General features: G+C 43.5%; 1 protein-coding gene across 1 annotated transcript; it reads right to left on the bottom strand.

Moving 5' to 3' along the window:
• Positions 1 to 3,615: 3,615 nt before the first annotated feature.
• LOC124132041 lies at positions 3,616 to 18,164 on the bottom strand. The gene is made up of 7 exons (XM_048395889.1): positions 17,763 to 18,164; positions 12,899 to 13,881; positions 11,959 to 12,226; positions 11,369 to 11,598; positions 7,876 to 8,736; positions 5,767 to 6,034; positions 3,616 to 5,108 (listed from the first exon to the last, which is right to left on the bottom strand). Exons 2-7 carry the CDS (start codon positions 13,757 to 13,759, stop codon positions 4,801 to 4,803), a joined length of 2,796 nt encoding a protein of 931 aa, XP_048251846.1. The 5' UTR covers positions 13,760 to 13,881; positions 17,763 to 18,164; the 3' UTR covers positions 3,616 to 4,800.
• Between the last annotated feature and the right edge of the window lie 131 nt (positions 18,165 to 18,295).

Raw genomic sequence — 18,295 nt, 5'->3', positions numbered from 1 at the left:
CTGAATTAGATATTGTCGATTCTTATAATTACCTCGGAATTAAATTTCACAAAAACAGAAAATTAACATGCGCTGTTAAAACTTTAGCAGATAATGGGAAGAACATGTTTAGTTTGTTGAAAAAGTAAGAAACATTGATCTTCCTCATGATTGCCTGTTACGAGCGTTTGATGTCATGGTTTACCCATACTGTCATACGGATCCTAAGCATGGGGTTACGAACATCTCGATATAATAGAACGGGTGGGCCTAAACTTGCAGCTGGAATAAAACCGCCCTCTCCTAATGTCGAAGGTAGATTTCCGCTATCAATTAATACTGCTCAGAAAATGATTTACTTCTGGCCTAGAACTCCGATTGAAGAATCCCCCATACTATGTGAGTACATCATACCTGACAAAATAACGAACGCTCATGCATATCCTTGGTTAAGTCACATTTAGTCAGTATTTAATGGATGTGGAATCTCGGAAGTATTTTCATCGCCTTTTAATTTTGAAAGTCGCTTGCTTGTCTAAACTGCGGAAAGAATACTGAATTACCAATATATAAAACAACTGCCTTCCTTCAGCTGCTACTTATTTGAGCCCGAACCTATTGCCTATCCTATACTAAAATATATTACAACAAAACATTCCATTATTATATATTACTGTATGCTCCACAAAATATTTTAAATTTCCAAACATATTTACATGTAAACGCCTATTTTGTACTTTCAAGTTTAAAAAATTAAAATATTTGTCAAATTGATCAGCAAATATAATATTCAATAAGTTACAAACTCACAAATTATATCAGCCATTCTTATGTCATGCAAATGGATAATAATGTTCCACTTTGTTATTTGCTCTTGCACCACGTGTGATGGGCTTTATGGAGAAATATAGACTTATCAAACTTTAAAACATAAAAACAAAAACCACTGTCAGCATACAATACATTTCCACCATAGGAGGGTGTGGCCCAAATGCACAAAACGAACTTAACTGCGACTGCCGTAACTCGCTCCCATGAATGTCAGATAGTCGTATCACTACTAGGTGTTTGTGGAATAGGGGCAGGGTCCACATGCACAAAGTGATCATAGTGCTACGACCACTGTAAGTATGTTAGTAACGATAGCCGCAGCACTAAGGTCCCTTTGTGCAGCTGGACCTGGACTTTGTGCCCTCTGTGCACTGTCCCTCCAAGCGACCTTAGTACAACGACTGTCGTAAGTCACATATTCAGACAGATATTTGCGACAGCCGTACTGCTAAGATTGTTTTGTAAAATCGGTTTAAGTTTTACAGTTTGAGTATTCCCTAATCCGTGACCATAGGCGTTTCTACACAGGTCATACAGACGCCACACAGACGCCAGACTGTCACTGAAACGTAAAACCCTTACTGAGTCTTTAAGGGTTCATTGTAAAATCGTGGCAAATATCTTGAGAATGAACGTTTACATCTTTAAAAAAATAAAATACAAAAATACAAAAAAATAGAAATAAAAAACAAACAAACACGTAAAGCCTGAGTATATTCAGGTACATGTACTTAGTATCAATGAAAATTAAAGTCAGCAAGAACTACGAGAACAAACATCAATGGATGCTTTAGTTGGACGTTATGCTCCCCCTTTAACCGGAAGACGTCATGCAAGCAATAGCTTGGCAATTAAATCATGTGAATATTTATACTTACACACACAGCAAACCTTCGCTGCGTTGTTATACGTGTCCCTATTTGTTCCCATGAGTATATCGTTATCAATATCTACACCCTCTCCTACCCGCAGGCCATTCTACTATATATAAGGGCTATATACCAACACCGCCCAGGTGCTAACCATCAACAATGATTACTGAACATATAATCAAACACTTGGTCATGGAAATTTGAACTATATAAAACGAATTCAATTTTTCCATTCCGTTCAACAAAACGAAAGGTTCATTTCAAAGTATAACTTTGGCAAATGGGTGAATACAAATTCAAAGGAAGTGAGTGAGTTGTGTTTAACGCCGCCTTTAACATTATTCCAGTTATATCACGGCATCAGCTTAATGTGGGAGGAAAGCCCGAAGTGATGCAGGTCTCAGACGTTTACCACTTTCGTGAAACCCACGAGCACGGGTATGGTACTGACAAACCTAGAAACATAATCGGGGCGAACCGGGATTCGAACCCACAATGATAGGTTTCTGGCGTGTCCAAGGGACGCAACTCTGCACAGCGAATCGCGGCGTCTTTGACGACTGGGCCACATGTGCCCCCCAAATTCAAATCAAACGATTAAGTGAAAATAATTGACATCTAATGTGAAGACAATATATTTCTTGGGCAATAGGCAAAAGCAAGAGTGAGTATGGTTTTACGCCGAACACGTACACCAGAAATTTGTTCCAGAATTGTACCCATGTGGGGAAACGAGCCATGGCTTTCAGTGTGACGAGCGAACGCTTTAAAGTTGGGTCTCCTCATCCCCTCCATCTAGGCACAATATTCACATCTGACTGATCACCCTATATACCTGGGGATGCGACATGTTTCCCCACTGCCATGCGGGGGTTATCAAAGGATGTGGCCACAGTGGGGTGGGCTTTGAGATTTGTATTAAGTAGTATTTGGGATTCAGGGATGAAAGGGAGACTCAGAGTGAAATATTGTATGGTATTTGGGGGAGGAGGGGTGGCACCCTCCCTCATCCGTTCCCTTTTTCATAGTTTTCAGTTTTCAATTTCTGGGGGCGACGGATCATATCGTCAGAAAAATGGGCGAATTTGCGCTGTATGATTTAAAGGCCCACCTCTACATCCCCGATTGGCTAAAAGTAATAAAATATTTTATAATCTAGACTCCAGACTATGTTTTTATCATTTACGTCTAAATACCTTATTTCATCAAAAGAGAACTTTGATTAAGAAATTCCCGATCGAAACCAAAACCGGTATTAGAAGGCGATATGTGAGTGGGTGGGTGGTGAATATGGGTTTACACCGCCCTAGGGATATTAGAGCATGTGAGTGGGTGGGTGGGTGAATATGGGTTTACACCGCCCTAGGGATATTAGAGCATGTGAGTGGGTTGGTGGGTGAATATGGGTTTACACCGCCCTAGGGATATTAGAGCATGTGAGTGGGTGGGTGGGTGAATATGGGTTTACACCGCCCTAGGGATATTAGAGCATGTGAGTGGGTGGGTGGGTGAATATGGGTTTACACCGCCCTAGGGATATTAGAGCATGTGAGTGGGTGGGTGGGTGAATATGGGTTTACACCGCCCTAGGGATATTAGAGCATGTGAGTGGGTTGGTGGGTGAATATGGGTTTACACCGCCCTAGGGATATTAGAGCGTGTGAGTGGGTGGGTGGTGAATATGGGTTTACACCGCCCTAAGGATATTAGAGCATGTGAGTGGGTGGGTGGGTGGGTGGGTGAATATGGGTTTACGCCGCCCTAGGGATATTAGAATATGTGAGTGGGTGGGTGGGTGGGGGGGTGGGTGGGTGAATATGAGTTTACGCCGCCCTAGGGATATTAGAGCATGTGAGTGGGTGGGTGGTGAATATGGGTTTACGCCGCCCTAGGGATATTAGAGCATGTGAGTGGGTGGGTGGGTGAATATGAGTTCACGCCGCCCTAGGGATATTAGAGCATGTGAGTGGGTGGGTGGTGAATATGGGTTTACACCGCCCTAGGGATAGTAGAGCATGTGAGTGGGTGGGTGGGTGAATATGGGTTTACACCGCCCTAGGGATATTAGAGCATGAGAGTGGGTGAATATGGGTTTATGCCGCCCTAGGGATATTAGAGCATGTGAGTGGGTGGGTGGTGAATATGGGTTTACACCGCCCTAGGGATATTAGAGCATGTGAGTGGGTGGGTGGGTGAATATGGGTTTACACGCCCTAGGGATATTAGAGCATGTGAGTGGGTGGGTGGTGAATATGGGTTTACACCGCCCTAGGGATATTAGAGCATGTGAGTGGGTGGGTGGGTGAATATGAGTTCACGCCGCCCTAGGGATATTAGAGCATGCTAGTGGGTGGGTGGTGAATATGGGTTCACGCCGCCCTAGGGATATTAGAGCATGTGAGTGAGTGGGTGGTGAATATGGGTTTACACCGCCCTAGGGATATTAGAGCATGTGAGTGGGTGGGTGGTGAAAATGGGTTCACGCCGCCCTAGGGATATTAGAGCATGTGAGCAGGTGGGTGGGTGAATATGGGTTTACGCGCCCTAGGGATATTAGAGCATGTGAGTGGGTGGGTGGGTGAATATGGGTTTACGCCGCCCTAGGGATATTAGAGCATGTGAGTGGGTGGGTGGTGAATATGGGTTCACGCCGCCCTAGGGATTTCAGAGCGTGTGTCACCAATTGTTTTTCGACGTTTAACTCTTAAACCATCCAGTAATATAATACATGTGACCTACTTGTACCCATTGATCGGAATGAATAACAACAACTCCAATACTGGACAAAATACGCTACTCAATATATAGTCCTCAAACGTACTATAGCTAATCCGTCATGGCATTAGAGATTAACTATAGTAATACAAAAGTATCGGGTGGTCCATAACGTCTTTAAGTAGTTTATCAAATACCCTTAATTGAAACTACGATGTCAAACTAACTCTTTTTAGTATTGTATTAACTTGTGTTATCCTACATTTATCCGAAGAAAAAAATACATAAAATATATAAAAATAAAATTAAAATGTCCAGCGACCCTATACCTCACCGATGTCAAAGTATGAGTGTTGTGATGTAGTGCTTTAACAGTGACTGGTAGAACAAGAAACAATTTATCCTAATCGACCTTGGATTGATGAGTTTTGCAATCAAACTCAACGACATCATCATCTTCGTCGTCAGACACTCTGCACACACGATGGTAGGAGACAGCCGCCTCATCTGGCTGTACCAGCTTGAGAACAATCTCCAAGGCGATGAAGCCGACAACCCCCAAGGCCCACAGAAATATGGCGATGTAGAACTTGGTCCGGAGGCACATTAGTCGGTCTGTGATGAGCACGAAGGTGAAGCCTATGCTGCCGAGCGTCCCGAGGTTGGAGAACACGGCCGGCTGATGGTTGGGGAAGGTCATGGCGATCAAAGCTGCAAGTACAGTGTGAGGTGAGTTGTGGTGAGGTGTGTCTTTTTTTTCTTTCTTTGTTGTTGAACGCCGCACTCAGCAATATCCCAGCTATATGTCGGCAGTCTGTAAATAATCGAGTCTGGACCAGATATCCAGTGGTTGACATTATGAGCATCGATCTACTCAATGGGGATCGATGGCATGCTTCAACCAAGTCAGCGAGCCAGACCACCCGATCCCGTTAGTCGCCTCTTACGACAAATTATTTTACCTGTCTGCTTGTACTAGTCTGGACTTCTGCCGGTTTGATAGTGCATGCAAAGTGAGATGGCGTGTCGCAGTTTAAAAACGGATACTCCGTTATACTGACTCCGAGCCGGCTAGTCCTTGTTTTAGCCCCTAAATGCCGAGCGCCAGGCAGTTAGACAACAAGTACCAACGTCTTTTGGTTTGACGTGGTCAACCGTTCGGCCAACCGATATTCCGCCCTCCGGGCAGACATTGCGGAAACCTTTCGAACAAAGTGCATCCGATTTCGTAAAGATTCCCTCGCACTATATGTCGGGGATAATATACAGTCTAACCAGTTTGGTTATAACGCCCAAATCTTCATGGACAAATGCTGGCGTTATAATCAGTGTAGGTTGTTATAAAGTTATATAATGAAGTTTGCCTTACAATTGATTTGAGTCGACCAGATCCCGTCGCCAATCGCCCATATTGATGGCATTATGAACAACAGGTACATTTCTTCAGGAATCGGTTTCCATAGTAACATAGCCACCAGGGTAGTGATGTCTGCGGCTAGTGTAAGAGCTATCAGAGGTTTACGACCTGCGTATTTGGCGACATGGCCGAAGGTTATGGCGGAGAGCGCCGCTATTATGCCGAATGTCATCATGACGTAGCCAACCATCTTGACGCCAACAGAGCAGCTCACGAAGGCCTGTAATTAAAGGGTTAGATGGGAGTAGTTGAAAAGTTGTCTGCGGGGATGTGGTTGGCATTGTGGTACCAAAGGAATGAAAAAGAGAAAATGAATCATAATAAACTGTTATCTCAAGAGTAACTGAATGATGGCGTCCCAGTCAGCAGTATTTCAGCTTTTCCCGACGGCCTACAAATGATTCTGGACCAGACAATCCAGTGACTGACAGTATGGTCAACCATCCACGCCATTGGGGCACGATGACCCCAGTCAGTCAAGTCACCAAGGTTTGCCACACTATCCTCTTTTGTCGGGTGTAAATAAAAGCATCGAATACTGAGAACCTATTCTCGCCTGGAAACTATCATCTTCCCGAGGCAAGAGAGTTCACTGACTATAAAAGTCCGATTTCCACCCTTGCCGAACTAGGCTGGTATTGTGGAGTTACATATGCCTGGACTAACGAGTCTATGCATAGTCCAATCAAACTCGTCGTGCAGATTTCGGTCGATTGCAGGATTTGCAAAGCATGTGAACCACCAACTCATAACAGATATTTTCCAAATCTGTTCATGTTTTTAATCAATGTGCTCACGTGATTTGATGCACTTCGCGATGTAAGACCCGTTTTATCACAATACAGATCTTGATTATCGATCAGATCGTCTTGACTGGGCGCTGCCATTTTGTTTGAAGCAAATGCAAGTGATACGAGAGATGGAATCTGATTGGTCCATAGAGGCTTATAGGGGACATAACTCGTAATAACCACTGGTGGAGCTTCGATCGAGCCCAGGAATTCCAGCCTCGTTCGGCAAGGGTGGAAACTGGACTTTTACAGTCAGTTACTCTCTTGCCTCGGGAAGATGGGAAACATTATGAGGAAGGAGGGCTACGTGGAGTCAGGAGGACATCGCAAATCAAGCAAATTGGGATTTGTGTAAAGTATTGCACGAGACTCTGAGTGAAAACGTGGATGGTATTTGGGATTCAGGGGAAGAGGGTGTGTGTGTGAATAGTGTGGGTTGGGTGGGGAATGTGGGTGGAATTGGGGAACACCCTCTATACAATACGTCCCTTCACCACCCGTGAACGCACACGGACGATATGACAGGACGTTGTATATTTGCAATGCGACGGAAAGCTAACAAACAAAATGTAAATATTATCATATATTAAAATGCACAGTGTATATCAGTGTATAATAATTATTAATATCCTATATTTGTACAAACCTGATATCTCATTACACACACAAAAAAACTGCTGCCGAAGATCCGGGTTCGATTCCTAAAATGGGTACGTGTACAAGCCCATTTCTGGTGTCCTCTGCCGTGATATTTCTGCAATATGGCTAAAAGCGGTGTAAAACCATACTCACTCATTCATACAGATTCATACATACACACTTGCTATCGTCGTGATGCAACTAAACTACTGTTCAAAACGGCTTAAAACACAACTCACTAACTCACTTGCTCTAAGATGTAGTGATACTGTTCTCTCCCTATCACAATTTCCAACCTTCCTTGGTTGGGTTGGGTTTGTTTGTTGTTTAACGCCTCACCACGCAATATTCCAGATATATGACGGCGGTCTGTAAATAATCGAGTCTGGACCAGCCAATCCAGTGATTGACATCATGAGCATCGATCCACGCAATTGAGATACGATGACATGCATCAACCACGTCAGCGAGCCTGACCACCCAATCCGGCTAGTCGCTTCTTACGACAAGCATAGTCGCCTTTTACGACAAGCATGGGTTGCTGAAGACCTATTCTACCCCGGATCTTCACATGGCACAAGCATGGGTTGCTGAAGACCTGTTCTACCCCGGATCTTCACGGGTCACCTACCTTGGTGAAACCTGTGAGCAGAATGGACGTGTTGACAGCCTGAGATATGGACAGTGGCATCAACAGGAACAGCACCTTCTTCTTCAGCACAGTGCAGCATGCCAGTGACGACCTTATCAGGCTCTTCCGGTCGCTCCCTTCAAGTGTCAAGGGTCGAAGAAACAGCACGGTTGCCCCAAGCCCCGCTAACTGACACGCCAGATAGATGCCGAACAACAACGTGACCACATCAGGGTCCGGTCGGACGATCGTTGTCGTCTTGTTCGCGATCCCTGGACAATCGTCAGCGCCGCAAATCTTTGTCTGATTCAGATCTGATTGGTCAGCTGAGCTTTGATGAAGGATAACCGACGACAGAAAGTTCCCCGTCACTTGGGCCATGGAGAAGAAGGCAAAGAAGATTCCATTGTGTTTACTGAGGGACCCATGGAGATCTATTTGCGTGTTTTTGGTGTGCGATGCCCCCATGGCATTGATGTAGAGATGTCGGGAAACCCACATGGGCGATACCGACAGACCTAACAGAATAGATGTCGGAATCAGTGTCCACCATCTTGGATAAAAGTTACTTACACAAAATAAACAATGGCTAACGAAGGCAATAATAAAGGTCGGCTTTAACCCCACGCACTGTACGTATAGTGGGCTTATTATGGACGTCACGATACAACTTGCATAGATACAAGCAAGGGAGGCAGCTCCCAGCCCCTTGTCTTGAAGGATGCTGGTCGTGATGTTCTGGATTCCCTGAAAGGCCGTGTAGACGGCGAAGAATGAGAAGGCCAGGACGACGGTGTTCTTCATCGGCTTCATTGGGATGTTGAGTTTGTCGTCGAGGTCCACTTTGTGCACGTCGTCTGTCATTTATAGAGGAGGCTGTTGTCAAATAGCTGAAGCTGTTGATCCCAACACCATCAAACACCGGCTTCAGAAAGTAACGGCCAGATGAGATAGGGCTTACTTCCGGTATGTATAGCCAGGTCTGAAATGGATAAGAGCTTCATGTTAACTGCAAGTTTATATTTATCGAGGTCTCGATTACCTGTTTCTAGGCACTGCTTGCCACTACACTGCACCGCCATTACAGGTGCGTGAGTGAGTAATATTATACGCCGCTTGAGGCAATATTCCAGCAATATCATGGGGGGCGCAGAAATGAGCTTCACACATTGTATCCATTGTACACATTGAACCCGGGTATTCGGAGTGACGAGCGAACGCGTTAACCACAAGGCTACCCCAGTTAGGTCAAGCATTCAGTGCCAGTACCATACAGTGTTTGATATGGAACCCAAACATCATCCCGAGGCAAGGGAGTTAACTGACTACAAAAGTTCAGTTTCCACCCTTGCCGATCTACGCAGGAATTTCGTGACCCGATCGTAGCGCTACCAGTGGTTGTTACGAGTTATGTCCCTTCTATGTCCCTCCTATTGACCAATCAGAATCCACTTCCCGTTTCACTTGCATTTGCTTTAAACAAAATGGTGGCACCCAGTCAAGAGGATATGATCAATAATCAATATCTATATTGAAAAAAAACCGTGTCTTACCTCGCGAAGTGCATCAAATCATTTGAGCACCTTCATTTAAATCATCTGTCGATATATATGCTTTGCAAATCCAGCAGTCGACCGAAATCTGCACGTTGAAATCCATGTAGTTCGTTACGCGATTTTGATTGGACTATGCATAGATTCGTTAGTCCAATCAAAATCTAACTCAGGAATTCCCGTCTGGTTCGACTTGAGTGGGAACTGGACTTTTATAGTCAGTTAACTCTCTTGCCTTAGGTTAACGGCTGTGTTATATTATGATTTGTAATTGTTCTAGTGTTCCATGATTTATTTGTGAAAAAAGAACTAGATTTATTTTTCAGCTACACCTGCAAAACCAGACATGTTTTAAAATAAAACCTACAATTGGCCTAAATACACAAATTTAAACCAAACCTCCAGCAATGTTTTTTGTGTGACAAACAATAGCTATTTCAAAAGCCTGAAGTAAAATTAATTTGTGCAAACATTTTCTGGGACAATTTACTTTTTTCGATAAAATCCCAATTAATAAAAGTGTTGAGGGTGTGTTCGTGGCAGAAGAATATTGTTGAGGGTGTGTTAAAAAGATAAATTGGAGGAAGAAGGTATTTTTTTTCAAGATTGAAATATTAGCACCCGGATATCAGATAAACTGCACTGCAGCTTCCGGAATACCACTCGACAAGGGCCCGGCATCCGGCGTACCAAAAGCGTTTTGGCAGCCTCATAAAATATACATGGTTATTTGCTACAGTAAACTACGGTTATAACGAACTCAAAGGGACTACTAATTTTAGTTCGTTATAACCGTAGTTCGTTATAAGTACATATACAGCATGACTACAGCACTATAGGCCTGTGGCCTCTTCAGTATGTGAAATAAAGATTAGACTACAGCAAGTAGTCGGGACCAAAAAGTAAGTTCGTTATATCCGTCAGTTGGTTATAGGCGTGTTCGTTTTAACCGTAGTTTACTGTATATCATCCGACACCTGAACTCCTGATAGGTGCTAAAATGCTGTTCTACATCACTGTTCAAGCTTCACCACGGCGGCCTGCAAACGATCGAATATAAACATACAAACCAGTGGTTGACAGCTTGAGCAACAATGTGGGGAAACAGACCGGAACCACCTTGGCCTCATTTCAACTCTACCCGTGAAGATGCGGGTGGAGAATAGGTCTTCAGCAACCCATGCTTGACGTAAAAGGCGACTATGCTTGTCGTAAGAGGCGACTAACTGGATCGGGTGGTCAGGCTCGCTGACTTGGTTGATACATGTCACCGTATCCCAATTGCGTGGATTGATGCTCATGACATCAATCAGTGGATTGTCTGGTCCAGACTCGATTATTTACAGACCGTCGTCATATAGCTGGAATATTGCTGAGCGCAGCGTTATCCAACAAACAAATAAACAAACAAGAATTATTGTTTTGTTTTTTCGCAAGATGTTTTCTCAGGATATCCAAAATGTCCAGCATACAATTAGTTTTGTTGTAATTCGTGAGCCAATACTTTATCCAGTATTTTCTGGGCCAATATTTTTACAAATACCAAATTCAGACTCGATTATTTACAGACCACCGCCATATAGCTGGAATAAAGGGTAAAAACAGAAACAGCTAATTGGACCAGCGGCAAGTGTATATTAACCTATCGCCTGACGACAATTACACTTTTATAACATAAATAAAGTTTTTCCAATGAGGCCGGGTCTGTGTAGTCGTTGTAGTGAATTCTTCGGTCCATGAACATGAACACAATGATAAGTGAGTCAACCAACACAGTTCATGTATATACACACGTTTTAATGGAGCACAAATCTCCGACACATTGTCATTTCCTACGAAACTAATTTGGCATGCATTTTCCACATTCACTTAATAATTCTGGACGCTGGTATTATGTCCGATCCCTTGTGGTCCTGAAGAACCCCCTTCGGTTCCATTCAGTTGATTTCCTCATACCCTTGGACAATCTTCTTCTCAAACGCAACTCTCAGTTCCACTGTGACGTAACAGATCGATCCCACAATCCATAGCGCGATACTTACGTAGAGTTTCGTGCTGAGACATACGTACTGGTCGTAAGCCAGTGTTACAGCGAAGGCCACAGACCCGAACGTGGAAAATATGGCGAAGGCTGCTTCCCTTTTGTGTGCAAAAAATATACCAACCAGAGCTGAAACAAAAATATCCACCTGTGACCAATCGAAACCTTTGCAGCATTGCGTCATCTTTATGTAATATTTAAATCCTTGTCGATATCCATTCCCATGAATCTATTTTTAGCCGACATCTATGTTGGGAGTCTCCTTTGCTTGATGGCTGATGACAGATATCACAGTTCGGATATATTTAGAATTAAAATGAAAGTATTTCTTTGCACAAAGTAGAAATAATACTTTATGACATTTCATCCATAAATACACATTTTTCTCTTTTTTTGTAACGGCTAATAAGGTCAACGACTTCATGTAAAATTCTTTCGTACGTACATGTATTTTAACTACAGTGTCAGTATGCACGTGCGTATACTTACACCCACTCTGAGTCTGCCATATACCGTCACTGGCGGCACAGACAAGGGTGAAAAGAAAGTTTATATACAGCTTGTCGGGGCTAGGTTTCCATAGCAACATGAAGAGCAACGCCCCAAGTTCCAGTAGATAGGAAGCAGCAAAGAGTGGGTAGCGGCTGGTATACTTGGCTAGTCTGCCCACGCCGTATGACACCAGAGACGTTGACCCTCCGTAACACGCCATGACGTAACCCACCATCTTGATACCGACGGTGCAGCTCACGTAGGCCTACAATGAAGGTCAAGGTCTTAGAAATACGTATGTAGCTCAAACTAAACGGATCTTGTTATAATAATTCTTTGAGGACATGAACAATTAAAACTGAAATCTGTTTTTGAGTTTCAATTAACTGTGGACGTTGTTTATAAATACGTTTCTCGTGCACTTCTCGTATTATTATCTTAAATGTTAACACTCATCCACGATTACCTTGTGTATCATATCTCCATTCCTAAAACAATATTAGTGATCACGCCCTATTGTTTACACAGTTGATTCTGAGCCAGGAATTCACTGGCCGTTCTGCGTTTTGAAGAAGTAAAAAAGTCACTGGAGAACTACAAGTCATCTTGCGAAAATACAAAACAATAATTCTGGTTTGTTTATTTGTTTGTTGGATAACGCCGCACTCAGCAATATTCCAGCTATATGACGAAGGTCTGTAAATAATCGAGTCTGGACCAGACAATCCAGTGATTGACATCAAGAGCATCGATCCACGCAATTGGGATACGATGACATGCATCAACCAAGTCAGCGAGCCTGACCACCCAATCCCGTTGGTAACCTCTTACCACAAGCATAGTCGCCTTTTACGGCAAGAATGGGTTGCTGAAGACCTAGTCTATCCCGGATCTTCACGGGTCTATAATTGTTGTGCTCCTTGGGTAAGTGTCTCACCTTGGTAAAGCTGGTCAGCAAGATGGCGACGACCATGGACTTGGCGAAGTAGAACGGCAGTAGCAGCACCAGATTGACATCCTTCAGTGACGTGAACCACTCCAGCACCTTGGACGCCGGTGTCGCATCCGTGAGACTTAGCCTCGTGACTGGGGTCAGACAGCACATTGTCAGGAGTAGACCCAAAAAGGCACACATGAAATAAACTCCCATCAGAATGTTCACAAGTGAAGGTGTTGGATGGGGGATCTGAGTTGTGCTGCTGGCTATCCCAGGGCAGTCGTCTGCTCCGCACACTCTCGTCACGTTGGCGGGAAAATCTTCCTTCGCGTCGCGAAAAAGTACAAGCGAAGCAATGAGACTTCCGGTGATCTGAGCTGCTTGAAAAATGAGTCCAAATATCCCAAACAGCTTGCTCATTGCTTCATGGTTTCCCACATTTTTACTTCGGCTGTAAATATCCGCCATTGTTGTGATGTACACGCCCTGGGACGTCCACATCGGCGCGACAAAGAAGCCCAACAGCAACGACGCTGGGACAAGCGTTCCCCACGTCGGGTAAAAGTTGGCAGCCGTGTACAAACAGTGGGAAGCCCAGCCCAGCACCAGAGCCCGTTTAGTGCCTATTTTATGAATAATCATCGGAGACAGTATCCCAGCCAGGATGATCATTCCATAAACACAGGCCAACGATGTGACTCCGAGATCTGCGGCTTGGTTCAAACTGCTCTGAAGGTTCTGAATAGCTTGAAACGCCGTGTAACATAGTAGAAACGAAGTGGATAGGACAATAGTATTTTTGATAGGGTCGATTTGAGGCACGGCAGTTATATAATCGTCTTCATCAATAGAATCATCCATTGTGAGATGTTCAGAGGTCGGATCTAGAAGACTAGCGAATTTTTAGCTTCCAAAACGTGAAGGGTTGCCATGTCTAAAGCAAGCAGTTGTCCTGTCTGCCCGTCTGTTAATGTTCAGTCAGTCTGCAACAGAAAGAGACTTGTTGAAGCTGCGGTTAGGGCTTCCAGAATACGCCGAAATATATATAAAGTCACATTTACAGCCTTTAACTGAATTTCAGACATGAATCTTGTTTATGAATTAACCTTAAATTATTAACAATTATCGTAATCGTGGAACATTTCAATTCGGTATCCACCTTTCAGCACATCCCTGAAGTGTTTTGTTAAGATTACTATTTCTTTTAAAATCGTCCTCGGTTTATACAAGATTTTATTAGAAAATGATTGGTTGATAATTTAACATTTTAAGAAGTCTTAGCCTGAGCAGTTAAAACAATGACTTGTTGTCACATGCATCTGAAGAATGGCTTTTATTTGTTCTCATGCAGCTTCAAGAAACCCATCTCTGTTTTATAACTAGAAATTATTAGCCGGGTCGAGTGTGTTTTCTTATCGAAAATATCATATATCAAGAATAAAAAGAGTATTATGTGAGCCTGTTCCGAGGGCTATACATATTTTTATTCCAAATGTATAATATAGCACACGTGGGTAATAATATCTTTATCACATATTGTCATTCTTTAAATAATCGAAGCTTAAGGTACAGAGGATATTTCATGTGTCGAGTGAAATATGTTTCTCTCTCTTGAAAATATCTGAAGACCACCAACCTACAGTGGGTTCCAGATGAATTATCTGGTACATGTAACATTTAGATTTAACATCACAGTATATATGTATCTATAAAATAATTAAATGAGCTAAATAATATCTAAATATATATAATTAAAAAAGGAGACAGGCCTGCCTTTGTATTTTGATTTTGATCATGTGATCAGTTGTATATACTTCACAAAAGCAAAATAATATTATGATCAATTGCCTGTCTATTGTCCGTGCCTCAATGCCTGCCTTGTCAATACCGTGAGTCAATACCTGTGCACTTGAATAAAGGCGGATAGTCCGCGTGCATATTACTTTTGCACATCTGGTTTTCACAGCACAATAACGTTACAATCTTGGCTCCTGTATACAATGGTCAATGTCTCGAAGGCTGTGATTGGGTAACACTAAACATACCATTCACTGGTCCTCGGTATTGAGTAAACACAAATACTGGAGTACGTGTGCTTTCTGTATGAAGAAAGATTGCTCCAGACAAACGTAACATCAGCAGACAGTTTGTTATCTACCAAACCAAACTTTCGCAGTGGCGGCATCTCGCCATGTTTATTTGTATTCTAATTGGGAACTTTGCGCACACCTGTCACCGGAAAGGCCCTGTTGGCACCAAGCGCTATAAAGGTGGCTGCGCAAACCAGTAGTTGAACCAGTTTAGTCCTAGCGTGACGGACAGATTCCGTTTCCTCTGTACATGTGGGCAATGTGTACAGCTGTCGCCGTAGCCGTACCGTAAAAGAGGCCCTAGCGCGAGTCAGTGTGTCTAATGTTAAGGGGTGGGTTAAAACTATTCGGGGTAGTACATGCTTCAGGTTAGGTTGCAGCATATAAAAATACTCTAAATGACGAGCTGTATTTGTTAACAACAGCGAATATAGCAGTCCTATCCTAAGTCTAGAGGGACAACCCCTGTTGCAATAGTCACATATATCCTGCATTATGTTTACATACACATACTACTGTCAACGACACGTGAAGATCCGGGGTAGAATAGGTCTTCAGCAACCCATGCTTGCCGTAAAAGGTGACTATGCTTGTCGTAAAAGGCGACTAACGGGATTGGGTGGTCAGGCTCGCTGACTTGGTTGATGCATGTCATCGATCTCAATTGCGTGGATCGATGCTCATGATATCAATCACTGGATTGTCTGGTCCAGACTCGATTATTTACAGACCGCCGTCATATAGCTGGAATATTGCTGAGTGCGGCGTTAAACAACAAACCAAAAAAACTGTCAACATATTCTGAGAAGGCGTGGAATACAGGAATGACTACCACGAAGGCTGGTTTAAAGGGTCCAGAATATCGAGGTTTCAGTGTAGAGAGGCCTACATATGCAAGCACAGAGGCAAATGTAGCCAAGGATGTAAGCACAAACACAACGCAGGCCAGACCGCGAGTTACGATCAGGTGCAAGCGAAGATAATATGAACATAGACCCACACGGGCAAGGTAACATGGTGAGTAAGTGAGTGAGTATAGTTTTAGCAATATTCCTGCAATATCACGACGGGGGACACCGGGAATAGGCTTCACACATTGTACCCATGTGGGGAATCGAACCCGGGCCCTCACCGTGACGAGCGAACGCTTTAACCACTAGGTTAGCCCACCGCCCCCACTAGAGTACCAAGAGCATGCAAGACTAGGAGGAACATGTTCTCGCAAGAGCATATAAGACTAGGAGAGACATTCTCGCAAGAGCATACTAGACTTGGAGAGACGTGTTTTCGCAAGAGTATGCTAGACTAGGAGAAACATGTTCATGCAAGAGCATATAAGACTAGGAGAGACATTCTCGCAAGAGCATATAAGACGAGGAGAGGCAATGTTCTTGCAAGAGCATACAAGACTAGGACAGACATGTTCTTGCAAGAGCATACAAGACAAGGAGAGACAATGTTCTCGCAAGAGCATTTAAGACTAGGAGAGACATGTTCTCGCAAGAGCATATAAGACTAGGAGAGACATGTTCTCGCAAGAGCATATAAGACCAGGAGAGACAATGTTCTCGCAAGAGCATATAAGACTAGCAGAGACATGTTCTTGTAAGAGCATATATCTACACACGAGTAGGATATAGAGTGTGAGTATGATTGGATGAACGCCGCTTTAAACAGTGTTCGAATTATACAGGTCTCAAACATGTACCACTTTGGTGAAGCCCACGAGCACGGTATGGTGCTGACAAACCTAGAAACGTAATCAGGGTGAACCGGGATTCGAACCCAGCAGGATTAAGACAAGTACTCACAAGAGCATATACCAGCATACATGCAACGAGCGGGATAGACACATCCATATCTGTAAGATCATAAACGCAGGGACGAGGATTAAGACATGTGCATGCTCGCACGAGCTAGTCCACCCCAGGTTATACCAGCAAGAGCAAATATAAAGTTTTTAAATAATTTGTTACATCCCTGTCCAATGCCTCAAGCGCGATGGACCCAACCGGTCGGGTGTTGCGTAGGAGCGCTATCATGTGTGATATTATACCATTTGTGTCTGGAAACATGTCTACCACGTGCTTTATAGCGAGGTACTCCCTGTATTACGCTATTCACCATCACATGACTTGTACTTTCATCTATTCCGGATCCGAAAGTAAAGTGTTTATGAGCTGCCCAAAACCGATGAATCACACAAACTATTTAGTAATTCAAGGTTATTGTTGTGAACATTCCGTTGGGGTTAAACTAATTATTAGCATTCCTATCCGTCTAACTGGGTAATCTGATTTAGCAGTTTGTCAACAATTCAAGAAAGTGTCACCTTTCACGTGTACGATGTCCATCTAGTACTGCTCCTACTGCAGCCATGTCCTGGCCATGTCACCTGTTTGACACGGTACAAATAAGCACAGCCAGGACAGACGCGATTGTTTGGGGGCTATCCTAATACCAGCCTACTTGGTCTCTGTTGTTTTCGACACAGCCCTGCAAAGCGACCATGTTCGCAAAGCCGCTAACACGGGTGGACAGTTGCTCCATATAAACACGCATATAAAATGTTGAACAATGACGCCATGTAATGTCGCTATAACCGGTTATTTATAAACCGAAATTCACTCACCTGTGAGTTTTTTGTCAAACAGAGATCTACCTGGAAAAGGGATATAAATATTTAACAACACACTGTGGCATAGCATATATTCAAGCTGTCACCGCTCGCAACCAATGGGTTATTTATAGCTGACAAATCAAAGTATATTTACCTTTGAAATATACAGCAACTCTGCACGACTGCTCTGTATATTTCTATGTACTATTTATGCAGTTTGCTTCAGGATGTCGTGTCCGTATTTCGGCCTCAATAGGCGTGCATTCTGTCTCTCTACTTCCTGTTGAGCATTGTTGGTAAACTATTATATTACCAGAATATTCAGCCTAAGACTTGTCTGTAGGCCACCACGCTTGGGTCGATACACGTACCACCGCACTGGCGCTAATGGCGAACTGCTAAATAATATTTCCGTGTTAACTGTATTTGAACCACGATGTGCTGGAGATTGTCTATATCCTGTTATACCTGCAGCGGGGAGAATACAGCTAGGCTGTTTATACTAGTGTTACAAAAGGGCCAGTCTAGTGACAACTCGCCCAAGCGTGACCGTGTTTCTATTAAAAGCGGGCCGATCGCCTCAGTCGCTGGATTTCGCTGTGCAGAGTTGCGTCCCTTACGCATGCCCAAACACTATGATGGTGGTTCGAATTTCTAAACCCCTGGTCAGCGCCAATCGTGTTTATA

The sequence above is a fragment of the Haliotis rufescens genome, unplaced genomic scaffold (assembly GCF_023055435.1).
Source record: "Haliotis rufescens isolate VD_foot unplaced genomic scaffold, xgHalRufe1.0.p SCAF_15, whole genome shotgun sequence".
Lineage (NCBI taxonomy): Eukaryota > Metazoa > Mollusca > Gastropoda > Lepetellida > Haliotidae > Haliotis > Haliotis rufescens.
This window is presented reverse-complemented; position numbering and strand designations above follow the sequence as displayed.